At 36.2% G+C, this 27,052-nt stretch overlaps 1 protein-coding gene across 2 annotated transcripts in view; it reads left to right on the top strand.

The window, feature by feature from the left end:
* The window catches only part of AKAP6 (A-kinase anchoring protein 6), a 410,196-nt gene that overhangs the window by 342,612 nt on the left and 40,532 nt on the right, over positions 1 to 27,052 (top strand). For both annotated transcript variants that reach the window (XM_036353461.1, XM_036353459.1), the window contains exon 11: positions 16,655 to 16,870. In XM_036353461.1, the coding sequence (XP_036209354.1) occupies positions 16,655 to 16,870 (216 nt within the window). The remainder of the gene's footprint in view (positions 1 to 16,654; positions 16,871 to 27,052) is intronic.

Here is a 27,052-nt window from a genome sequence, read left to right as displayed (position 1 = left end):
TTCAAGGTTGTGTTTTATTATTTTTTAAAAAGTCTATCTCAGACTACCATATGATATTTTTCCGGTCTCATAATAGAATTGGGTTATGTAATAATCTGATGCCAGGTGATGGTAAAGGCTAAAGGAGCATTGCTTTTCAGAGAAAGGGTTTGGAGGACATATAAAAGTTACATAATTTACTTGAGATCACACAACTAGTTATTCAAACTAGCGGAAGACTAAACTATGATTTTTCATTCAGTCTAAATTGCTTCTCAAATGTTTAACTAAAACACCTTTGTTCTCAGGTGACTTCTCTCCTGCCTTGCCGCCATAATATTAGATGGGACGAATGAGAGGACTACTACCCCCATGCCACGTGTTCATTATTCTTTGGGGGAGTAGGCGGGAGAAAGATGTGGTGTCTCTTCTCAGAAAAAAAAAATATATTCCTCTAAAAGAAAAATTAGCTTTATTCAAGAAAATGTTCTCAAAAAAATTCTCCTGGACCTCCGTTTTGATTTAGCTATGGGGTGTTTAAAAAAAAGAAGTTCTTATTACATTTCCTTTTCACAAGGGTCCAGAATATTGCTTTGAGCTAAATAATCATTATAGCAATTTACCAGTTAGCTAATATTTAGCGTCTCTCTGCTACCTAATATAAGAGTTGAAAAGTGCTTGGCCTTTATATATTAGTTAAACTTCTAAATGACCCCGAGAGTGTGGTTAGTATTACTGCACATCTGGGAATACTGACAACTGGTAGGAAAGAGTTGGGTTTCCCTGGGCTTCCACAACAAACACAAAGGGAAAAGCTAAGATGCAAATTCCCAGTAGTCCAAGCTCATAGGAAAATATCCTATTTCTTTTATATGCTATGAAAATAAAATCAGAAAAATGAAGTTTATAGAGCTGTCTATACCTCAGCTTCTTCTAGGTTAGGGAGGAGTATATGAATGAACAGAAGGGTCTTTCTAATACTGACTTTTTGCCCCTCATACCATTTTCTGCCTTTTTAAGTGGTGCTATACCCCATAGCCCTGACTCTCTCCTGAATTCTAACTTTGTCCCTAGCATTCTTGAATTCATTTATTTTCCATCTGTAGGATTGTGGAATTACAGGAATACTTCCCCACAATACCAATTCCTAACTGTTATCCTCGAAGTAACACTCTGAGCTTTGTGATAAGTTCCAGGAATGGCTTCATAGGAAATAAGAAGCAAGTTAGCCTGAGATAGGTCTGGAAAAAATAGGGTTTGTTTGTTTGTTTGGAAGAGAAGGGTGAAGAGTAGCTAACTGTGTATGGATGAGAGAGCTAGAGAAATACCATGCATCAGAGTTGAGTGAGTCATAAAACTAATTATGCTAACTGTCCTCTCCTCGGTGTTTCACATTATCCCTGGGAAGTCCTCGTGGGTCATCCTTGCTCCTGTGTTCTCTTGCTTTCCTTCCTAATAGTCTTTCATTCTCCAGGTGTGGTCTTTATTCTGATCCTTTTCTCATATTTAGCCTCCAGGGTGTATGGCACCTTGTCATAAAAAATTCTTTTCCTCCTCTCCTCAGGACTGTACTGGCTCTTCCTTTGGCCTGGCCAGTAAATACACAAAACCCATTAAGCACAGATGAGTTTAGGTACCGGGATGGACAGGTTACTTAGAGAAGAAAATCACCTTCATCCGGTCCCCAGAATCTTTTTTGAAATGGTTCCCATGGAATCAATACGAGATAAAAAGTACAATAGTGTAAATAGATTTCAAAATATAATAATGAAAAATAAATGGCAATTAATGCCTTATCTGCTCAGGAAAGGAGTGATGGTAGAATTTTAAGAAAAGGTATTTTGTGGTAGAATGGCTAAGTTGCATTTATATCCAGCAGCCTTTCCCCTTTATTGCTAAAAGTACCTTTCTATAATTGCAAACTGGTTTAGCATCTTTACAATAATGGACATGTTTTTAAAAGATTATTGCCAAAAGTGCATTCTTTATTCCAGGGAGACTCTGTAATAGATACCAGCATTTTAGTAATGATACAAGCAATCTGTAAGCTATTACAGTTTTCTTCAGAGTAACTTAATCTTCATATTGTTTTGTATGTCTGGAATTTTAATAGTGTTTTTAATTTAGAAAAGGAAATATATAACATATTACTAATTGCATGTGAATATGAACTAAGCACAGGACCACTGAGCTTGATTCTTAAAAACAAACATATTTAAAAGTACTTAACCTAGTAGAGGGAAAGTCACAGAGAAATTAAAGAATGCCACACAGGGATATCATCAGCTTCCATGGAATGCACATGAGGGTCTGCATTTTTAGAATGGTTATTATATTTTGGTTCACAGCTAAAAAAAAATAGCTGAGGAGACTAGAAATACTCCTTTCCAAATATAATTAATATTTTTTCAATACATAAAGGTACAAACAAAACAAAAAACAAAAAAGAGTATTTATAAAAGAATAATGACCTTTTTTTTCTTGATGACACCGTTCAGTATTAATGAATAGTCCTGGTACTTAATGATTCAACTTAATTGGTGAGGATACTATATTGCAAGAAAAAGTAAGATTTTTTTCTAGGTCAAAGGTCAGGCTAATTAGGCCACAGAGGCAAAGGGGACTGACCTTTGGACCTCACTGCTGCCTAGATGAACAGAGGGGAGATGATTTTTCTTACATATGAAAGTATTCACTGAAAATATTTTATTTTAAATGGTTATAAGAAATCATTTAGTGTTGGAATCTAGACCTGTATTATCATGTACAATTTTAAAATTATTTTGGCACAAATCCTAGATCCTCTTCAAGGAGCCAATAGAGATGTGCTTGGCGAACCAATTCAGGAGCTTTAATACTATTTTTAAAATCTAGTTTTTACATTAAATAAGGCAGTTTGTTATTTTGATAGAAGTTATAATCTACTTAAAACTGTCATTCTCTGTTTCTGACTTGCAATTAGATGGTATTTCCAAAATGTCAGACCTAGATTCTGCTTCTATCATCATCATAATAAAATGTGACAGCCAAGATATTATATCAATACCTTTTCCATAATTAGCAATAAGGATCCTGACAAGGGTTAACTAGAAAAGTTTCATAAACATTTTTCTGCAAATGGTCCTGACGGCAGTACTATGCTTTTAAAATCTGCTAACGTAGCAAAGACTCATGACAACCAGGAGACAAATCTATGAGCAAAACTGTTTGGAGAGAATAGTTTTGTAGTGTATGATATATGTTATGTAAATGAGCTTATTAGGACTCTCATCTATTTTATTATTGGTGACCAATTTAATAGAGGCATTTAAAAAACAATATTTCTGCCTGACTTCTAGAAATGAAGAAGATACATTGATATAATTGAGAGCAAATGATTGCATGTCGTGCCATTTAATCATGTCATTTTTCAATTGCTATTTTTTGCACTTCACTGCATGCTTATAGAATATTTAGTTTCAATATAGATTAAGTCCCAGGGTTTGCAATGGAGCTGAGTTTCTGTATTGTCTGACATTTTCTTTTAAGTTTGGAATCAGTTAAAACACATAGATGTCATTTGCCCACATTTTCTTTAAAATATGCAAGACATCATTCATACTTCACTTAGGTATTTTAATTTTTGGCTGTCTTGAAGGATTACTCCTTTACAATTTCAGGATGGAAATTTTTATTTGCAACCTACTAGGTATTAAGTTAAGCAGATAATTGGTTCAAGAATGAAGCTATAAGGACCAAAAGATCTGCTGACCCCTTGTTGGAAACTTTGATAATCATTTGTCTAATGAATGTTTCCTACTTTTGTTCAGTCTCTTCTTTATTTTTTATATAAATTATAGCTTTCTCAGGAAAGAGATTATCTCCTACTGTCTGCTGTAATATGAGGTTCTTGAGGGCAGAAAGTTTTGTCTATTTTGTGCACTGATGTATCTCAAACACTCAGAAGAGTGCCTGTTATAGTCGATGTTTAATGACTATTTGTTTAATGAACGGATTAGTATTTTTTACATTTCTGCTATCATAACCACCCTTACGAGTTGCATAGATTACTAATTATCAACATATTTGCAGGATGATGAATGGGTAGAAGATAGAACCTGAGTGGTGTACAAAAGTTGTTGGCTCTCTTAACAACAACTTTATTTATGGCTGTTGCCGCTTCTGCTTAGGAGTCAGGGGCAGAGATAGTCTGATAATGTGGAAATCTTATAAGCTTTTCAGCTCTCTTATGAAAGGCAGTGTAGCATAGTGTTTTTGTGAACTGGCTCTGAATTCATGTTGCACGGTTTACAATTCTGCTTTTGGCGTTGTTAGCTGTGTTATCTCTGGTCAGATACTTAACCTCTCTGTGTCTCCATTTCTTCACTTATAAAATAGTAGATGACAGCAATATATATTTCATAGTGCTGTTGTGAGGATTAAATGAGTCAATACATATAATATACTTAAAAATTCACAGCATACAGAAATACAAAAATGTTTGTCATTGGTTTAAGAGATTAGTGAAAATAGCTAGTAAAATAGCTAAGAATAGTGCTGTCGCAATTAATAAGACAATGATTGTTGGTTATTACTTTGCATTGAAGTAAATCTTGATTAAAAATTTAAAGAAAACATAACATTATTTTTATTTTGTACTGTTTCAGGTATATGTGGTCAACTCAGAATGATCTTTGATGAAGTCTATTTGATATGTCAGATCTCTCATATACTTTGTTCTGGCACCAACAACACAATAGATTAAAATGTATATGACTATATATGAAACTCATCACTGGAATAATTAGACATAACTAACATTTTTAACTTTCACATTTTCTTCAGCTTCTTTTCCAGATCCGTGGTCTACTTTTCTGTTTTTGTTTTATGCTATTTCTAGAAGTATGATAGCTATATTTTAAAAAGGTACTGCATTATTTTTATTATATAGAAGAATGTCTTATCTGAGATTTATAGGTTTGTGGTTATGACTCTATTCCAGGAAACTATATAGCCATTACTTTTTAAAAAAAAAAATAAAAGCTCTAAGTTTGCCTTTGTGAATGTGTTAGTCTGTGTATCGACCCAGGGTTGCAAAGCCATGATGACTGGATGGTATTAATAATATTATAGGGTCTGTTGTTATGACACATTCTAAAAGAATGGTAAATTCTCTGGTTATATAATCAGGTATGTGGTTGATAATATATACCTGGACTTACCAAGTGATTTTTAAAAATAACATCTTTACTGAAATTTAATTCGCATACCATAACATCTAATTTCAGAATGTTTTCATTGCCCCCTAAAGAAAACCCCTACACATTAGCACTCTCTTTCCCCCTGGACTGCAGCTCCTGGTAACCACTAATATACTTTCTGTTTCTGTACATTTGCCTATTCTGGGCATTTTATATAAAATAGAATCGTACAATATGTGGTCTTTTGTGACTAGTTTCTTTCACTTAGCATAATGTTTTCAAGGTTCATCCATGTTATAGTATGTATTGGTATGTATTAGGGCTTCATTCATTTTTATTGCCAAATAATATTTTGTTGTATGGATGTACATCTATTATCCATTCATCCATTGATGGGTATTTGTGTTTTTCCACTTTTTGGCTATTATGAATAATGCAGCTATGCATAGTTGTCTACAGGTTTTTGTGTGTTTTTCATGTTTTCAATTTTGGAGGCATATACCTAGGAGAGAAATTGTTGGATCATATGGTAATCCTATGTTTAACTATTTAAGGGAATATAATATGGATTTCTCTACATCCCCACCAACATTATTCCTGGGTTAGTTTGTGTGTTTTTTTCTGGCAAGGGCATCCTAGTAGGGGTGAAGTAGTATCTAATATTGTGATTTAGATTCACATTGCCTTGATGACTGAATGTCTTTTCATATATTTATTGGCCACTTGTATGTCTTCTTTGTAGAAATGTCCATTCCAATATTCTGCCCATTTTAAAAATTGAGTTACTTGTCTTTATATTGTTGAGTTTTAAGAGTTCTTTATATATTCTGGATACAAGTCCTTTATCAAACACATAATTTTCATATATTTTCTCCCATTCTGTGGCTTATCTTTTTACTCTCTCTTTTTTTTAATCTTCACCTGAGGATATTTTCCACTGATTTTTAGAGAAAGTGGAAGAGAGAGGGAAAGACAGAGAGAAATGATGATGTAAGAGAAACACATCGATTGGTTGCCTCCTGCACGAGCCCCAACCAGGGACCTTGACGGAAATCAAACCTGGGGTCCTGTGGCCTGTAGGTTGACATTCTATCCACTGAGTCAAACTGGTTAGGGCTTTTTTTTACTTTTTTATGGTGTCATTTAAAGACCAAAAGTTTTTACTTTTGGACAACTTAATTTAGATTAATTTTAATCAAAATTTAGTTGTCCAAAAGTCACTTGCACTTTTGGTGGATTATCTAAAAAAAAAATTGCCTAGCCCAAGGTCATAAGGATTTACACCTATGTTTTCTTTTAAGATTGTTTTAGTTGTAGCACTTATATTTAGGTCCAAGATCCACTTTGAGTTACTTTTGCATATGGTGTGAGGTGGGAGTCCAATTCATTCTTTTGCATGTGGATATCCAATTGTCCCAGCACCACTTGTTGAAAAGACTATTTTTTCCTGACTTAAATGTACCAAGAGCTTTTTAAATTCCATTTATTTTTTAGTAAGCATTCAATATTTAATAATTAATACTCTATACTTAGCATAAACAAGCCTTTATAGCATAAATTACCCTTGATTTTATAAATATTATCTTATTTAAATTCTTACATGTTATATTTTGTTTGTACATCTGAACTTGATATTATGTGATGTCAATCTAAAGTACTCCCCCAACCACCACCGCTTTCTATGGTATCACCCTATTTTATTTTATAGCTGCTATCACTATCTGATATTTTCTTGTATATTTGTTTTATTTCCAACTTCTCACCACATCTTCATAACCACCACAAATTTGAATGTAAGTTCTATGAAAGCAGAAATCTTGTTGCTCACTGTTATATCCCCACCACTGAGAATAGTGCCTGGCACCCAACAGGCACTCAATCAGTACAGTTAGGTGGATTGATGGATAATGGAATTATGACTTTCATGATATTTCACTTGAACTTCCATTCTGTTTTAAAATGTTACAAAGGTTATGGTTTCTGGCCCTTTCCTTATGTGAATCCTGCAAATGTAATGCCTGTCCTCCCCTCTCCTCCTTCACCTTTTTGATTTTCAGCAACTTTCACAGCCTTCTTCTCATCCATGAATATCAGTCTGTCTCCTCCAGCTAGTAATGCTCTTCCTCATCCCCCAAGTCAATGCCCATCACTTAGCATGTATGTCCATTCCACAGTACATTTGGGTCACATCCTCAGTATTCACCAAGCACATCCACCTCCCTTGCCTCATTCAAAGCCTACAACAACCTGATGGGTTAGGTCATATCAAAAACCTTTGCTCTGCTTTGATTTCTCTCACTTTGAAGAGCCAATGCCTTCTCTTCATAGCCAAATTATAAGCACTTAGGAACAGATACCACATCTTATTATATGCCTCTTACCCATCAATGACAATCCTATAATGAAAAGTATGGTGTTTGGCACATAATTGATACCAATAAATGTTTATTGCTATAAGAAATATTCTTAATGTGATCTTTGCTAACCTTGTCCCAAAATAATAATCCCAGACCAACCAAAAGCATCTTCTGAAAATTTATAGAGGTACCAATACAGCCTCTTGCATTTCCAACCCACTGTACATTTTTATTACACTGTGGCTGTAGGTATTAACATTATCCATATCTGATGCCTTCTTCCTTTCAAATAATCCTTGTGGCTTTGTTTTACTATGTAAGCTTTCTGAGAGCAAAGTTTCTATGTAATTTAGCACAGTGCTGTATGTGTTAGAGTTGTTCATTACTAAATGATTTATTTGACAACATGACTAAAAGACAAATATCCCAAAATATGGTATTCAAACAACCTAACATATCAGCATTCTTTTTTAAAAAATATATTTTATTGACTTTTTACAGAGAGGAAGAGAGAGGGATAGAGAGTTAGAAACATCGATGCGAGAGAAACATTGATCAGCTGCCTCCTGCACACCCCCCAGTAGGGGTGTGCCCGCAACCAAGGTACATGCCCTTGACCGGAATCGAACCTGGGACCCTTCAGTCCACAGGCTGATGCTTTATCCACTGAGCCAACCCAGTTAGGGCAACATATCAGCATTCTTAATAATTATATTGAAAATTCTGGAGGTTATCAAGTCACTACTACTAATATAAAGGTATCACTGGTTGAAAAGATCTATTCATTGATTGTGGATTCCATTTTTTCAGTCATTTGATTATGAAATTATAACTTGTAACTTCTATGCTTCTTTTAAAAATCTGGTCTAACTAGATTAATTCTCCTATCTGAAAAGCTAAGTCCCTCTGTTTTCTGTAGACCAGTGGTCTCAAAATGTAGCATGCATAGTACGGATACATGCTACAGTGAGGATTAACATTATGCTAAGGCATTGCTTTTCAACCAATGTTCTGCAAGAATTTTTTAAAACGCAATACCAGACTATTTAGTTAGGGGCACTGACCTCTTTCTCCTTAGATTTTCAAATTAAAAAAAAAATATGACAACATCCAACATAAAAAAGTGTAGCATGCATGGTTATCACCTGAAGGGTTCATTAAACTATGTTTCACTGGGGCCTGCCTCAGAGTTGCTGTTTCAGATGTGGAGTCCCACCAGAGTATTTGCATTTCCAACAAGTTCCCAGGTGTTACTAATGCTGCGTGACCTGGGGAACACACTCTAAGAACTTTGCTCTGGAAAACCTAGCAGACCGAGAGAAGACAGTTATCCACCTCATGAAATTAAAATGGTAAAATACAGAAAATGGAAAAGAGAAAAAAAGAAGAAAGAGTGTAAGTTACCCTTGCAGCAGGGGGATAGGACTAACCACCTGACACTCTGCGAACTAGAAGACCTCACTTGTCCTTTTTCACTTTTCCTTTCTCTCTCCACATATTTCCACACTCCAACCAGATCGAAGGCAGCGTGTGTCATATGTGATGATCTAATCTTTGTTGTTTTTGCCACACAGAAGGCATACTCAGTAAATACCATTAAACAATTGATCAATCTAGAGGGTAAAGCCATGTTTGACTTTATAAATGGAATTGCTTATAAATAGTTTTTTTTCTGTTTGACAGATCAGCCAGAGCCTCACCACTTTATTACCTAATGATGTTACAATAACCTGCCGAATAAAATTATGTAAGAGATATGGAGACAAATTGCTTCTAGTTTCTCAGCTAGATTTATTTATTTTTCTCTCTGTTTTTAACATGTACTTGGTTTTGGTATTTTTTAAGGTATTATTTTCCTTCTCATATCTCATTTCCCTCTTTGGCTCTTACATTTAACTTATTGCACATTTTGGTCCTCAGTCTAATTATAGTTTTTATTTTATTTTAAGCTTACTTATAAGCTTTTGAAAGAGATGACTCTATTGTTTAATGTCATTTATATGACTATACAAGCAAATATACTCATTCTATGCAATATGTGTACCTTCTACATATATTTAATATATAATGAAAATAAAATACTGATATTGGGTGTCTTACCTTTAATGGTATTAAACTAAAGTCAATGTCAAGAGTGATGTTACATCACCTTTGGCTTGATAATATGAATGATTTAAACAGTCAAAAAAGTTGACAGAGGAAGACCAGAGAGGGAAAAAAACAATTAACCAAAAACATCCCTTTGCACCATCATTGGTGAATGAAAATCAGATTGACAGTCTGTAAGTGTAAAACAAAAACCTTCGGCCTGTTGGTAACTCTCTTGTTAACATGTCCCAAAAGATGTGTGGTGCAAGCATGTCAAACTCGCGGCTGGTGGGTTTGACATGCTTGAGGGTTGGAGATATGATCATTATAAAGGAAAAAGCAATTTATAAATTTTTATTTTTACTTTTTTACACTTCTTATTTTTTTTTTTACAGCAAATCTGCCTGTTTAGTAATATGAGGAAACTAACTAGAAATGTAAAAATAAGTGAATAAAGTAGGCTGTCAGAAATTTAAAAGTAGCACACCAACCTATAGTCCAACAATTGGATTCTGAGATGACACTAAGCTAGTTACCTTCATACTAACTGAGATAGCCTTGTAAGAGAAAATCGCCTAAATATTACCAAATAATAAGAATAACAAAATACAAAAGCATCTGGAATCTCTTTCTTATGCATATTAATAATTGTTGTTGTTTTTAAATTTTCTTTCCCTCTTTTGTCTTTGAACTTTTCTGGGAAGGCAATAAAACTGTGTTTGGGAACCAACATAATTTAATTAGATGTCAAGGAAAATGCTTCAAAATTGGCAATGAACAGCATTCCAAAATTTTATGTTCCTTACTTCCTTTTCCAGTTAGCCCCAGCTCCCAACACACTAGGTACTCTCACTGCCCAAGGCCACCTGCTTCTAATCTAGACAGTCTATTATTTATTTTTCTTATATATATTTTTTCTTTTTAAATGTATTTTTTATTATTGATAGTGTTACAGATATCTTCCATTACCCCCCCTTTTCCCCCTCCCCTTAGTACCTACCCACCCCCCAAGTCTTTACTACCCTCGGACCTTCTATCCTTATAACCACCACCATCCAACTTGGACCACACTGTTTTCTTGACAATTTCACCAACTCTTCAAACAACAACTTGCATAAACTCCTGTCAGCACTTCCCTTTCTGCATTGTTCTGGCTTTGATCTTTTTTAATTTTTAAAATTTCTTTATTGATTAAGGTATTACATATGTGTCCTTATCCTCCCATTACCCCCCCCCCCCACCACCACCACCACTCATGCCCTCACCTCCCTGTTGTCTGTGTCCATTAGTTAGGCATATATGCTTGCATACAAGTCCTTTGGTTGATCTCTCCCTCTTACCCCCACCCTCCCCTACCTTCCCTATGAGGTTTGATGTTCTGATCGATGATTCTCTGTCTCTGGATCTGTTTTTGTTCATCAGTTTATGTTGTTCATTATATTCCATAAATGAGTGAGATCATGTGATATTTATCTTTCTCTGACTGGCTTATTTCACTTAGCATGATGCTCTCCAGTTCCATCCATGCTGTTGCAAATGATAAGAACTTCTTTTTTACCACAGCATAGTATTCCATTGTGTAGATGTACCACTGTTTTCTAATCCACTCATCTGCTGATGGGCACTTGAGCTGTTTCCAAATCTTAGCTATTGTAAATTGTGCTGCTATGAACATAGGGGTGCATATATCCTTTCTGATTGGTGTTTCTAGTTTCTTGGGCTATATTCCTAGAAGTGGGATCACTGGGTCAAATGGAAGTTCCATTTTGAGTTTTTTGAGGAAACTTTATACTGTTCACAGTGGTTGGACCAGTCTGCATTCCCACCAGCAGTGCACGAGTGTTCCTTTTTCTCCACATCCTCTCCAGCACTTGTTGTTTGTTGATTTGTTGATGATAGCCATTCCAACAGGTGTGAGATGGTACCACATTGTCCTTTTGATTTGCATCTCTTGGATGATTAGTAACTTTGAGCATGTTTTCATATGTCTCTTGGCCTTCCTTCTGTCTTCTTTCAAAAAGTATCTATTTAGGTCCATTGCCCATTTTTTTATTGGACTGTTTATCTTCTTTTTGTTAAGTTGTATGAGTTCCCTGTAAATGTTGGAGATTAAACCTTTATCAGTGATAACATTAGAAAATATGTTCTCCCATGCAGTGGGCTTTCTTGTTGTTTTGTTGATGGTTTCTTTTGCTGTGCAAAAGCTTTTTATTGTGGTCCCATTTGTTTATTTTCTCTTTAGTTTCCATTGCCCTAGGAGAATTATCAGTGACGAAATTGCTTCAGCATCCGTCTGAGATTTTGCTGCCTGTGGATTCCTCTAGTATTTTTATGGTTTCCCGTCTTAGGTTTAAGTCCTTAATCTATTTTGAGTTTATTTTTGTGTATGGTGTAAGTTGGTGGTCTAGTTTCATTTTTTTGCATTTATTTGGTCAATTTTCCCAACACCATTTATTGAAGAGACTGTCTTGACTCCATTGTATGTTCATGCCTCCTTTGTCTAATATTAATTGAGCATAGTGGTTTGGGTCAATTCCTGGGTTCTCTATTGTATTCCATTGATCTATATATCTGTTCTTGTGCCAGTATCAGGCAGTTTTGAGAACAATGGCTTTGTAATGCAGCTTGATATCTGGTATTGAGATCCCACCTACTTTGTTCTTCTTTCTCAGGATTGCTGCAGCTATTCAGGGTCTTTTTTTAATTCCAGATGAATTTTTGGAAAGTTTGTTCTAGGTCTGTGAAATATGCCATTCGTATTTTAATGGGGATTTGCATTGAATCAATAGATTGCTTTGGGTAGTATGGACATTTTGATGATGTTGATTCTACCAATCCATGAGCACAGTATGTTCTTCCATCTGTTTATGTCTTCCTCTATCTTTTTTTTCAGTGTCCTGTAGTTTTCCACATATAGGTCTTTTACCTCCTTAGTTAAGTTTATTCCTAGGTATCTTAATTTTTTTGATGTGATGGAAAATGGGATTCCTTTTTAAGTCTCTCTTTCTGTAAGTTCATTATTGGTGTATAGAAATGCCATAGATTTCTTGGCATTAATTTTGTATCCTGCTACATTGCCAAATTCATTTATTAAGTCTAATAATTTTTTGATGGAGTCTTTAGGGTTTTCTATGTACAGTATTATGTCATCTGCAAATAAGAACAGTTTTACTTCTTCTTTTCCAATTTGGATGCCTTTTATTTCTTCTTCTTGTCTGATCACAATGGCTAGTACTTCCAATACTATGTCGAACAGGAGTGGTGAAAGTGGACATACCTGTCTTGTTCCTGTTCTTAGGGGAAATGATTTTAGTTTTTGCCCATTGAGTATGATGTTGGCTGTGGGTTTTTCATATATGGCTTTTATTATGTTGAGGTATGATCCTTCTATTCCCACCTTGCTGAGAGTTTTTATCAAGAAAGGGTGTTGGGTTTTGTCAAATGCTTTTTCTGCATCAATTGATATGACTCTGTGATTTTTTATCTCTCAATTTATTTATGTGATATATCACATTTATTGATTTGCGGGTATTGTACCATCCTTGCATCCCTGGGATAAATCCTACTTGGTCATGGTGTATGATCTTTCTGATGTACTGCTGGATCCTATTTGCTAGGATTTTGTTGAGGATTTTGGAATCTATCTTCATGAGGGATATTGACCTGTAATTCTCTTTCATTGTATTGTCTTTATCTGGTTTTGGTATTAGGGTGATGCTGGCTTCATAGAATGAGCTTAGAAGTGGTCCTTCCTCTTGAATTTTTTGGAATAGTATGAAGAGGATAGATTTTACAATCATAGTAGGGGACTTTAATATACCATTGACATCACTGGATAAATCCTCTAGACAAAAAATCAGCAAAGAAACAGCAATCCTAAATGACTCACTAGATCAGATGAACTTAATTGACATCTTCAGAGCATTTCACCCCAAAGCCTTGGCATATACGTTCTTCTCAAGTGCACATGGGACATTTTCAAAAATAGTCCACATAATTGGTCACAAGCAAAGTCTCCCCAAATTAAAGAAGATTTAATTCATATCAAGCATTTTCTCAGACAACAATGGCATAATATTAGAAATACACTACAATAAAAACAATCCAAAAAAATTCAAACACTTGGAAGCTGAATAGCATGCTATTAAACAACGATTGGGTTACTAAAAGAGATCAAAGAAGAAATTAAAAATATCATGGAAACTAATGACAATAAAAGCACAACAATCCAAAATCTATGAGACACAATGAAAGCAGTCCTGAGAGGGAAGTTTATAGCTCTACAGGCCTACCTCAAAAAACAAAAAAAAAAAAAAAAAAAAAAAAAACACAAGAAAAAATGGCAATAAATCATCTAACTCTACAACTCAAAGAATTAGAAATAGAACAACAAAAAAAGCCCAGAGTGAGCAGAAGGAAGGAGATAATAAAGATCAGAGCAGAAATGAATGACATAGAGACCAAAAAAACAAAAAAACAAAACAAAACAATAAAAAGTATCAATGAAACCAAGTGCTGGTTCTTTGAAAGGATAAACAAGATTGGTGAACCTCTAGCCAGGCTCATCAAGAAGCAAAGAGAGAGGACCCAAATAAACAAAATCAGAAATGAAAGAGGTTAAATAACACCAGACCCCACAGAAATACAAAGGATTGTTAAAAAAAAAATACTATGAACAACTCTATTCCAACAAACTAGACAACCTGGAGGAAATGGACATATTTCTAGAAAAATACAACCTTCCAAACTCAATCAGGAATATTCTAAAAATCTCAATAGGCCGATAACTAAGGAAGAAATTGAAGCAGTCATAAAAAAGCTTCCAGCTATCATTCTTATTTGTATAGTCCACCTCCAGTAGACTCTCAGCTCCTGGAGAGAAGGAGCTGTAACCTGCTCCTTTTTTAAGCCTGTGTGCTTGAAACAGTGCCTAGTTGATGGAAGGTGCAATATACATTTGAGGAGGTCTGAGAGACAGGGATACTAGTACATTTGTCTTATTTCTGTGCTTTAACTAGATTTCTTAGTTTGGGTTTCTGTTTAAAAGTACATTTCCCTGAAAATGGAAGACAAAAAGGGTTATAATCATTTGTTCCTATGTAGTTATATTTCACATTTCTCTATGCATAGTTTATCATGGAAAGAATATACATTACAGAGTCTAAGAAACACTGCTAGAAAATTCACTGATTTCATTTAGTATGTGTTTGTGATTATAAATGAATATGTATATTTTAATGGTTGTCACGGTAACCCATTTATGTAGAAAAATGTATTTTATCAATTATATCTTCTAGATATAAAAAGTACTGAAAAATACATTGGTCGAGTAAAATTCCCAATTTACCCCTCCTTTTTAAAGTACTATGACTCCCCAAGTGTGCATATAAGATAAATTTTTTATTTAGAATACAGGCTAAGTTCTTCGGATATTTAAAGAAAAAATTTACAATTGTGAAGACCCAAAAATCAAATATTGAATATGAATAGTTTTTTACAACAGTTGAGAGAGAGAGAAAGAGAGAGAGAGAATATGTGTGGGGGTGGGACAATTAGCAGGATTGGAGCTATGGAAGCAATGCCTGTTGCTTTAGTAGACCTCAGGTTTACGTTGAATGTCTGGGGGTTTCTCCTCATTCAGCACTGAGCTAATGAATAGCATCAGTAAAAAAATTTGTCAGACCCTGTGGTTACTATCAGGAGTTATATAGGAAAATAGTAATGAACCCTAGGAAAAGAAATAAGGGTAAGTTCAGGAAACATAACTAAAAATGCCACATTGGTATAAATTGAATAATAAAATTCCTAGTCATATTTTGCCATAAATAGAGGTTTGAGAAATTGTCACTCACCTCATTTAAAATTCAGAAATATTAAGGGTACAGGGTTCTCTCATTATAGAAATAATAGAATTCCAGCTATTACTGAGTTAGGGTCATTTAAATGGCTATAGCATGTACTATACCAATAAGTGGAACATCTGTATGAAATGTCCACCTGCTGATCTACTACCACTCTATGCACATTTCAATGAACCGCACTGAATCATTTTAGGACTTCTAATGAAGCCTTATCTAGATTAACATTTTAAGCACAAATACTTTCAGGCATTAAAAGTCTCACACTAAATGAAATTGCATTGTCTTGTTTACCCTTGTTGATTAATAAGCAATCTGTTAACTATTAGAACAGTCCGATTGTGGCAGTAGCAGGAGATTAGTAATGCAGCAATGTTTGATATAATCATCATTTCTCCTAAAGGCTTTGAATTAGAATATCACTTATATCCTATCCGTAGGCAACAAAAAGATATAATATTTTTAGACATGTGTGCACTATTTTGCTTGAATCATTCAGCTTAGGGTCACTACAGCAATACAAATGCTTCTGGGGGCAAAATGCTATTTTGATGCATGCATATCCTTCTTAAATAGTGTGAATATTTATTAAAAGGAAACAGAGCCAACAAATAGTGCAGTAATAATCCAGTATTCTAATTTCTGTTTTCAGAACATTACTGCTTTGTTAGTCAAGCTTCTGCAGAGCAATGTTGCTTATCTTCTTTTGTCAAATAATAGATGTCATATATAAAAATTCTTTACAATCTTATTTAACTTATACCCAGCCAGCAGGAAACTAAAATTTTGGCCCCCAAAATATGAGAGTAAATGTGGAAAAATTTTTCTATTTGGAGAACTTCTGTCTTTTGTGTTTCCTGGGACTTTGAATCAAAGCATTTAATCTGTTTGGCATTCATCTAACCCAATGATTTATTTTATTAAATTATAAATCACCTAGCTGTTAAGGTGGGACCCAACATTTTAGATGAAGAAATCAGTGAAAAAGGGAAGAGGATTGGGATGCAGCTAAATTGCTTGGCATTAGTTGGCTGTCTATAAGAGACCTCCATCTAAAAGCGACTCCAGAGTCCTCCTTGTTCACTTGTTCATAGCTGAGCATGTCACTACAATGATGGTGGCAGAGTGGGTTTCATGTCCTAGAAGACTCTGCCCTGTGAACACTCATGGCTCGGCCCCCTCTGTGTTGCAGTCGCTCTGTGGGGAAATCAAGCAGCGGCGGCGTGGAGTGGCCTCCATCCTGCGGTTATGCCAGCACCTTCTGGATGGTGGGGAGGCCTGCAACCTGAGCGCGGACCACCAGCCCATGCAGCTGATCATCGTGAATCTCGAGAGGAGGTGGGAAGCCATTGTCATGCAAGCCGTCCAGTGGCAAACACGGCTACAAAAGAAGATGGGAACGGAGTCGGTGAGTGAATTTTTTTTTTTTTAAGTATAATGATCTCTCATTTTTCTCAGACAATATTCTTTCAGGGCTTAGAATATGTGTTCATTTTGCTAATTAAAGGGATAGCTATCTCCAACCACTAAATTAAACTCCATTTATCATAACACAGATTTATTCACCTAATACGATGCATTTTAGTGTATCTTGTGGTATTTTTTTAAAAATCACATGGATGTTTTGCTTAACCTTAGCAAACAAAGCCATCAAATCTTTTCATCATTTCTTCACCAACAATATTACTTAACTAGAGGCCCGGTGCACAAATTCGTGCACCAGTGGGTTCTCTCAGCCTGGCCTGCGGGTTCAGGCCGAAACCAGCTCTCCAACATCCTCTGAGGGATCCCTGATTGTGAGAGGGTTCAGGCCAGGCCGAGGGACCCCACCAGTGCACAATCAGGGCCAGGGAGGGACATTGGGAGGGCTCCAGGGCATGTCCAGCCCATCTCGCTCAGTCCGAATTGGCCGGACCCCAGTAGCAAGCTAATCTACCAGTCGGAGAGTCTGCCCCCTGGTGGTCAGTGCACATCATAGTGAGTGGTTGAGTGACCTTAGCATATCATTACCATATTATGCTTTGATTGGTTGAACAGACGACTGGACAACGGGACACTTAACATATTAGGCTTTTATTATATAGGACCATAAAATACACATGAAAATTTTCCTCAAAGGTGGCTTACCATTCTCAGAGCATCTGGAGCAATGTGTATGTTCCACAGATAAGGCCATGTAATAACGTGTACTATCTACCTTTTTGTTATATGATATGTTAATATTTGTACAACAATCTCCATTGTTCCTGCTTGGAGCTTCTCCTGATAGAGTTGTATTGCTGAGAAGTAGCATGTTTCCTCTTAAGAGTTTTAATGCAGTGCTTATGGTAAGGAAAATTTTAAGAATTTTCCAAATTTGCTATGATTCAAGCTGTTGCTAGATGAAGAAAATATATATAACTAGAATTGTTTTATTACAATATAGAATATGTACTTGTCCAGAAAACCTTTATATCCTTAAGGTAAAGGGTTTTGTGATAAAAAGATTGCATTCCCCAAATGACCTTGAAGTCAATATCTATTACTTGAAGGCCCAATTGTTATGTTTGGCCTATGTACATGAAATACAAATATACATGCATACATAAATGATAGAATGGAAAGTGTTTCTTGAATGTTTATATCATCAGTTCTATGTGTTTGGAAAGTTCAGTATTCAAAATTGAAAATCAGATGTAATAATCTTTTCTGAAAAACAGGCCTCTCCTATGAATTATAATTTCAACAAAGTCTTAATTTGTAGTCTGATGTCTCTGGCATTGGGGACTGGGAACAGAAGAGACAATGAATCAGGAAGCCTTCTCTCTCTTTTATTTTAAAACATATATTTATAAAGTACTAGAGGCCCAGTGCACAAAAATTTGTGCACTCGGGGTCCCTCAGCCCGGCCTGTACCCTCTTGCAGTCCAGGACCCCTAGGGGGATGTCCACCTACTGGCTTAGGCCTGCTCCCCAGGGGATTGGGCCTAAGCTGGCAGACAGACATCCCTCTGGCAGCCCAGGAGCCCTTGGGGAAGTCCACTTGCCAGTGGGGAGCAGGCTTAAGCTTCAGTCGGACATCCTTAGCACTGCTGAGGAGGCGGGAGAGGCTCCCGCCACCACTGCTTGCTGGCAGCTGGCAGCCTGGCTTGTGGCTGAGCAGAGCTCCCCTTGTGGGAGCACACTGACCACCAGGAGGCATCTCCTGTATTGGGCGTCTTCCCCCTGGTGGTCAGTGTGTGTCATAGTGACCAGTCATTCCCAGTTGTTATGCTATTAGGGTCAATTTGCATATTACCCTTTTATTATATAGGATAGAGGCCTGGTGCATGGGTGGGGGCCGGCTGGTTTGCCCTGAAGGGTGTCCTGGATCAGGGTGGGGGTCCCATTGGGGTTCCTGGCCAGCCTGGGTGAGGGGCTTAGGGCCATTTTCAGGCTGGTCAAGCCACCCAGTGGGGACCCTCACCCCATGGGGGTGTGGCCAGCCTGGGTGAGGGGCTGAGGGCCATTTTCAGGCTGGCCATACTCCCTTCAGGGTGGGGGTCCCCACTGGGGTGCCTGGCCAGCCTGGGTGAGGGGCTGATGGCTGTTTGCAGGCTGGTCACACCTCCTTCAGAGTAGGGGTCCCCACTGGGGTGCCTGGTCAGCCTGGGTGAGGGGCTGATGGCTATTTTCAGTCTGGTCACCCCCTTCAGGGTGGGCGTCCCCACTGGGGTGCCTGGCCAGCCTTGGTGAGTGGCTGATGGCCATTTTCAGGCTGGCCATGCCTATGAGCTGGAAGCAGGTATCTGGGATTTATTTATCTTCTATAATTGAAACTTTGTAGCCTTGAGCGGAGCTCAGGTCAGCCAGAGCAGGCAGGAAGCTTGGCTTCCTCCATTGTCAGGGCAACTCACACCTCCTGCTCACTCCAGCTCCGTGGCTGCCACCATCTTTCTGATGGAGTGACGGAGTGAGGGAGTGATGGTTAATTTGCATATTACCCTTCTTTTTAGATAGGATATTTCAGAAAAGAAGGGAGAAGGACAGAGAGATAGAAACATCAATGATGACAGAGAATCACTGATTGGCCACCTCCTGCATGCCCCCCACCAGGAATCGAACTGTGACTTCCTAGTTCATAGGTCAATACTCAACCACTGAGCCATGCTGGCTGGGCAAGCCTTCTCACTCTTTTTGCATTTATAGCTATGTTGAGTCTAGGGGATGATTTTATCAACAGTTCAGTTTAATTGTTGTAAGCTGAAGTTGTTAAATTTCTTGAGACTTCCAAGTTATTACCAGTAATTAGAATCCATATAATTGGATGCCTTTTATTTTTAAATGACCTGTTTGTTGTGAAGCTATTTACCTGGAATCTTTTCTTCTTTATGTGTTTGGAAGGGCAGAAGAGGTTATTTTTTATGCTATAGTTTGAAGCCTCTAAGCATGGTAGTGGCCTTAATAAAACTTACACAAAAACCTACTGCACCTTGAGAAACTGACATTTTGGAAGCATTACAACTACTTTGAGGAGAACAAAAAGTGGGTTTCTTTGGGGATTTACTTGAAATCAGATGATCAGGGATGCTGGACTAGATTTCTTCAGACTAGATGCAGAGATTTTCATCCTACTTCTTTTGCTTTGAAACCCTGGCTGCTTCTTAGAGGTTCAAGCTATTGCATAGGAGTAGATGTAAATTGCAGATAGATAAAAGTCTCCCCATTCTTTGCATTGGCTGCTGAATGTGTAGATTGTTTGGAAAGATGAAGATAGCAAATGAGGTCCACTGTAAACCATATTGAAAAAGGAATCACTGTCGAGAAATAAATAGAAGAGTAGAGAGTGGCACTAATGCAATAATACAATGAGCATAGTGTACCTCATTAATTTGGAAATATTTCTTGCTTGCTTCTGATCTCTGTTGGTTGTCTAATGAGTCTAAGTTGCTTTGATGAGCAGACACATATTTCACCAATATGGGAGGCTGCCTTTGCAGAAAAACAGGTGCTTCTAAGTGGTCTTTCGTTTGTTCATCATATGTCCCACCTCTATGTCATCCCCTTTTGTGCACAGGGACTTGCACTGCTATATTTCTAGGGCGTGGGACGTACTTACATGTAATGGATATTTGATAGATACTTGCTAAATGAATGAGTACTTGCTTTCATTTAATATATTTTGTTTCAATCTGGTATTTGATTTGAGTTACTGTATCTACATTAATTCTCAATGTTTATATTCTCACAAAATGGCTTTCAGTGTTATGTTTCTATAAGACTATTTTACTTTCATGAGACCACCACGAAGATGCCTTTTAACCTTTCTTTTCTGATAGGGACACTGTTCCAAGTTCTAAAATATGGTGTAAAGTATCCCATGGTATACTCTCTGTTCTCAAAAGTAATTTCTGAAGGAAATTCTGTATGAGGTATTAGATAAGGTGGTTCTAAAAATGTGGGTTAGGTTAGAGTAGAGGCTTTGGTTCTCACTATGTTATAGGATTCTTTTCATTACAACCTTCTTTATTACTCCTAACTGGGTAACTAATGAATATATTTATCTTGTCTCTAAAAATTGCAAGAAAGCAAGAGGTCTTGTATTAAATTCTGGAGATCAAAACAGACAAAGCCCAAAAGCATCTTTCTCCTTTATCATCAAGATTTGAAATTGCATAATTGACACTATGCTTTGTTCTTCCAACACTCGATCTCTTTGCTCAGATTTACTTTTATTTTGTTTAGAATTGATCTTTGTCTATACTTTTTAAGCTTTAATTCTAATTTTCATTTCACTCATGTTTGTTTGTTTGATTGTTTTAATTTCTAGTCTCCTTCCTTATTTCTTTGTGAGCAAATAAGCTTGAACTTTGTCCCTTTGATTTCTTTCTCTGAAACAAATTATCAGTTACACAAACAAGAGACAAACATCCCTAGAGATTCTGTGAATATTTAAAGGAAATATTATGAATAATAAAGATCAGAACAGAAATTATTCAAATTGAAAACAGAAAAATCAATTAAATAAAAGCTGTTTTTTTTAGATCAATGAAATTGATATACCTCTAGCAAGACTGTTCAGAAAACTACAGACCAGTATCCCTGGTCTGTAGATAAAAATATTCTTAACAAATGAAAATAGATAAAAATATTCTTAACAAATTTTATCAAATTAAATTAGCAACATATTATATATATATATATATATATATATATATACTAGAGGCCCAATGCACGAAGATTCGTGCAAGAATAGGCCTTCCTTCCCCTAGCTGCCGGCACCGCCTTCACTCTGGCCAGAGCCGCTTTCTGCCTCTCACCTTGTCACGTCAATTTGCATATTCCCTCCTCATTGGCTGTGAGTGCCTCCATCTTTATCGTGAAGTGATGGTTAATTTTCATATTACTCTTTTATTAGATAGGATATATATTATAGCATATGAGGTTTTTCTAAAAAATTCAAAGTTAGTTTAACATTTGAAACACAAGGTCAGTGTAATTAATTGACCATAATTACAGGAAAGGAAAACTATATGATTATCCCAGTGGTTTTAGAAAACACATTTGTCAAAATCCAACACCTTTGCTGATAAAAACTCTGAAACTTAGGAATAAAATAAGAACTTCCTCAACTTAATTAAAGGCACATACAAATAATCCACAGCTAACATTACACGTATTGTTAAAGACTCATTGTTTTTCTCCTAATATCAGAAAGAAGGCAAAGATGTCTCTTTGCCACTTCTATTAACATTGCACTGAAAGTTTTAACCAGTGCAATAAAGCAAGAAAAAGGAATTAAAGACATGCCACTTGGAAGTTAGGAAAAAAAATTACCTTTACTCATAGACTCCATGATCATCTATGTAGAAAATGCTATATAATCTTCAAAGAGGATCCCATAACTAAAAAATGGAATTTAACAATGCTATAGGATACAAGATCAATATACAGACACCAATTGTGTTTTTATGTACTATCAATGAACAATCAGAAATTGAAATAAAAATTAAAATCATTTATAATAGTGGCAAAAACATGAAATGCTTAGGGATATATTTAACAAAAATATGTATGACCTATGCTCTGAAAACTACAAAATATTGCTGAGAGAAACTAAATAACTAAATGAGTGATAAACTATATTGTGTTCATAGATCAGAAGATACAGTATTGTTAAGATATCAATTCTTCCCAGACTTATCTATAGAGTTAATGTAATCCAAATGAAAATCCCAGTAATGTTTTTAGTACAAATTTATAAGCTGATTTTAAATAAAATTCATATGGAAATGCAAAGGAGCTAGAATAGTCAAAATAATTTTTAAAAGATGAATAAAGTTGGAGGACTTACAGCTACTGATTTTAAGACTTATAATGAAGGTATAGATATCAAGAGAATATGACATTAGTATGAAGGCCAAAAATATATCAATAGAATAAGATAGCTATTTCAGAAATAGAGCTGCACATAAATGGCCCATTGATTTTGACAAAAGTGCAAAGGCAATACCAAGGATAATCTTTCAACAAATGATCCTAGAACAAATGAATATCCATATGCACAAATATGAAATTGAGGTATATATTGCAGGATATACAAAAAGGAGTCAAAATGGATCATAGACCTAAATGTAAAATGTAAAAACGATTTAGAAAAGATTTATAGGGTAAAATCTTTGTGACCATCAGAGGGATTATAAAGGGTAAGGAGGAAGCTTTTTGGGGATATATATATATATGTGTGTATATATATATATATATATGGCCTAGTGCATGGAAATTCGTGCACTGGGGGGGTGGGGGGGGTGGTCCTTCAGCCTGGTCTGTCCCCTCTCACAGTCTGGGAGCTTTCAGGGGATGTCCTACTGACAGCTTAGGCCCGCTCCCTATGGGGATCGGGCCTAAGCTGCAGTCTGGCTTCCCTCTGTGGGAGTTGATCAGGCCAATCAGGGGAAGGCACTGGCCCCATCACCCCACCGCTGCTGGTGCTACCAGCCGCTGCGGCTGCCTGCCCTTGGCCCTTGTAGCCACCGTGGCTTTGTTGCAAAGGATGTCCGGAGTGACGTTTGGCTGTCTGGTCTAATTAGCATATTATGCTTTTATTATTATAGATTCATTATCTTGATTATAGTGATGTTTTTGTGAGTGTATTCATATGTCAAAGTACCTAAAATTGTACATTTTAAGTTGTGAAATTTATTTTATGCCAATTATATATCAGTAAAACTGTTTTAAAAAAACATGAACATATACAGAATTTTACTTAATTTTAAATGGGTTAATAGATTACCCTGAAGCCTGGCAGTGAGTAACCTTGCCTTGGGATAAAAATGGGCTTTCCTTTGTGAAGGAAATACTACTACCACTACTACTAGTAGTAATAGCTAACACATAACACTAACATGTTTCAGGCACAGTCCTAAGTGATTTGCATGTTAAGTCATGCAAGATTTCTAACAACCACATGGTATATGTAGTATTCTCCTCTCAGTTTTAAGAAGAAAAAAATTGAAGCAAAGGAAAGTTTCAACGACTTGTCCAAAGTTACCCAGTTAGTTTGTAACTGATCTGCCATTCACACCTAAGCAAGTCATCTCCAGAGTCACTGTCCTGAATCAATATCCTAAGTTGTCTAAGATGAAACCTTCTTTAATGATAATAATGGTGCATCTGCAACCACTTTTTTAAAAACTGGGTAGATTAACAGGACTTTTGTAAATGCAAATTAAGTCTGTTGGATATTGAAAATAGGTAATCTCATTTTCCAGTTATTTTAGAAAATATTTCATTATCACAGGTGACATATTAATTGCCCCAAATTAGCCATACCTAAGTGGGCTAGGAAAAGCAGTAATTGTGTATGAGAACCTTAACAAAGAGGGGTAAGCAAGCATTTTCCCTTTTAAAGCATTAGAAAAAGTAGAGAAGAGAGAAGTGGGGCTGCCATGGGAATTGGTTGACCACTGATAGCTTATTGACAGGTAAGGATTTTCTGTAAATACTTGGGGCTTCTTACTAAAATCACACATGCTTCACAGAAAACCCTGACTTTAATGGAATTTGTACTAAGAAGACAAGTTTTCCAGTAGTGATTTGTGTATATCACAAATTAGAATTTTTCAAATGCCATCTCAAAAAACCTCTTTACTGGACAGGTTCAGGCTAATTAAGACCAGTTCCCTCAGGTGAATCCACGAAGATGCTAACACAAGACTGGTCATACGTTGTGAGGAAATGTATTTCAGTTTATTTTGTTTTCTGGTGTTAATTTTGTCTGTTTGACTGTCTGGCAAAGATCTCTATAAAGAGCCAAGTGCTATAAGTGTGAATCATAAGAGGATGGGGCAGTCGGGTTACTTGCTAGCAGTATTGAACATGTACTATTTCTTAAGTTACTGAGTTACCATTTTTTATGCATCATCTCAGGTAATCTTCACAACAACTATAGATCAAGAAATTAAATGTTTTAAAGGGTAAGTAAATTATACAAGATCATAGAGCTAGTAAGTAGAGGAAGATCTGGATCCATGCATATCTACTCCAGGACTTTAAGCTCTTTCAGTGATTAAAGGGTTTATTGATGTAATTCCTTGCCTTTTTCCCCCTCCAAGACTACTCTGATTGGTTATCATATTCTGTATTAATGATTTATACTCTTATTTTTCCTTTTAATTGGAAATTGCCTGAAATTCCTTTTTGAATTGAATGGGAGAAGTATCATAAAAACAGCTGACAACACAGTGATTTCTGCTAATACACTATTTTATATAAGTTGGTCAGCCCTAAGAATGTTTGCATGTTAAGATTAAAGACTCTGCCCTAACTGGTTTTGCTCAATGGATAGAGCATCAGCCTGCGGACTCAAGGGTCCCGGGTTCGATTCCGGTCAAGGGCATGTACCTTGGTTGCGGGCACATCCCCAGTAGAGGGTGTGCAGGAGGTAGCTGATCAATGTTTCTCTCTCATCGATGTTTCTAACTCTTTATCCCTCTCCCTTCCTCTCTGTAAAAAATCAATAATATATATATATATATATATATTTTAAAAAGATTAAAGACTCAAGCTAATTTGGATTTAGTTAGAGAATTCCATCTGGAACTAAACCCGATGCTTCCCTCCACTCTCATCTGTTGGCTGTTATGTGAATAAAGAGTTGGAATCATTGGGATAAATACGTGGATGGAATTAAGTATTGGACTTATTTGGAAAAAATAAACACACCAAACAATGAGCAATCACTGAATAAAAACAAAACAAAACTTGAGAGAATAAAAAGTTTCTTTTGAGAAATTGAAAAGTTTGAATAATAAGTGAAAGTTTAGATTTTAGCATGTATTCTTATGAATGAATGAAATGCTTTGGATAAGATGATCATATATCATAACTCAATAGTTTTTACTTCAAAAGTATTTCTAAAGTGATGAGTTCTATATAAAACTTGTTTGACAAAAATAAAGGAAAAAAATGACCTGGCAGTTAATGTATCTGTGAAGCTTAGATGGAAAGGTACTTTCAAAGTGTTGCAAATATAAGGTTCTTTGGTTATTGATTTCAACCTAAAGTCTAGGATTCTACTACAAATATCCCTGTTCTGCTAGCCTTAAAAATATCTTTGTACATTACAACTTCTCCTTTCTTTCACAACTTTGCCAATTCAGTTTCGTCTGTCATCTGCAACACATGAACAAATGCTGTGCCTATTTGGAAATACCCAAACTAAATCAAGATATAAACACATAAGTAAAAGGACAGAAAAATTTTTATAGTTTTCCAAAATCTGCAAATGTGATTTTTTAAAAAAGAAAGAAAACCCGGTGAAGACACAGGGGTCATACTCAGAAAATAAAACTGGTTTGACAAAGTGTCTTATACTTATTCATGATGTCCCCAAATAATGTCCTACTTCACTCCTAGATTTTTTTTGTGTGTGGAGAAATGTCCAGAAGTCATTCATAATGACTGAGGACACCACTAACATTGAACGGACAGGTGTGGGGAGACGACAGAAGTGCAGAGAACAATCTATGGCTTGTTTCCCACAAACACCCATCATGTCCCCATCGGGAAACACTGTATGCTGTACCCATTTTGTTCCTATCTTCACACTGATGCTGGGGACAGATCTCTAGAAAAACTATCATGCTCATAAATACAGTTGGTGAAATACTTGGTGCAGCTTTGTTTAGCCCTTTCCAAACCCAAATCTTTACCTAAAGGGGAAGACAACTTTTGTCTTTCCCATCTCAGTTTCCTCTCCTGTCTAACTTGTCACACTGAACAGTACTTGCTTTTCAAACAAATGTTTTAAACATGAATGATCTGGATTCTTTTGAAATGCCTTTATTTCAGCAAGTGTGCCTTTGAATCCTTAGCAGATTTAGAATTCTAAGTTTCTATTCTTCACAAGAATATACATTTTTCCTTTAGCCACTTTGGAGCTATAGCATTGAAAACAGATCCTTGTGTTCAGAAAATCCCTGAACATTTATTGGCCTTGAAAGTATGCAACACATCTAGCCACATAATTGAAAATAATAAGGCCACGATAAATGGGATGGCCCCAGGGTAAAACACCCAAGGGATTCAATTGGTGTCACTTTGCATCAATGTCCATGCATCATGGTAATTG

The sequence above is a fragment of the Myotis myotis genome, unplaced genomic scaffold (genome assembly GCF_014108235.1).
Source record: "Myotis myotis isolate mMyoMyo1 unplaced genomic scaffold, mMyoMyo1.p scaffold_m19_p_1, whole genome shotgun sequence".
Lineage (NCBI taxonomy): Eukaryota > Metazoa > Chordata > Mammalia > Chiroptera > Vespertilionidae > Myotis > Myotis myotis.
This window is presented reverse-complemented; position numbering and strand designations above follow the sequence as displayed.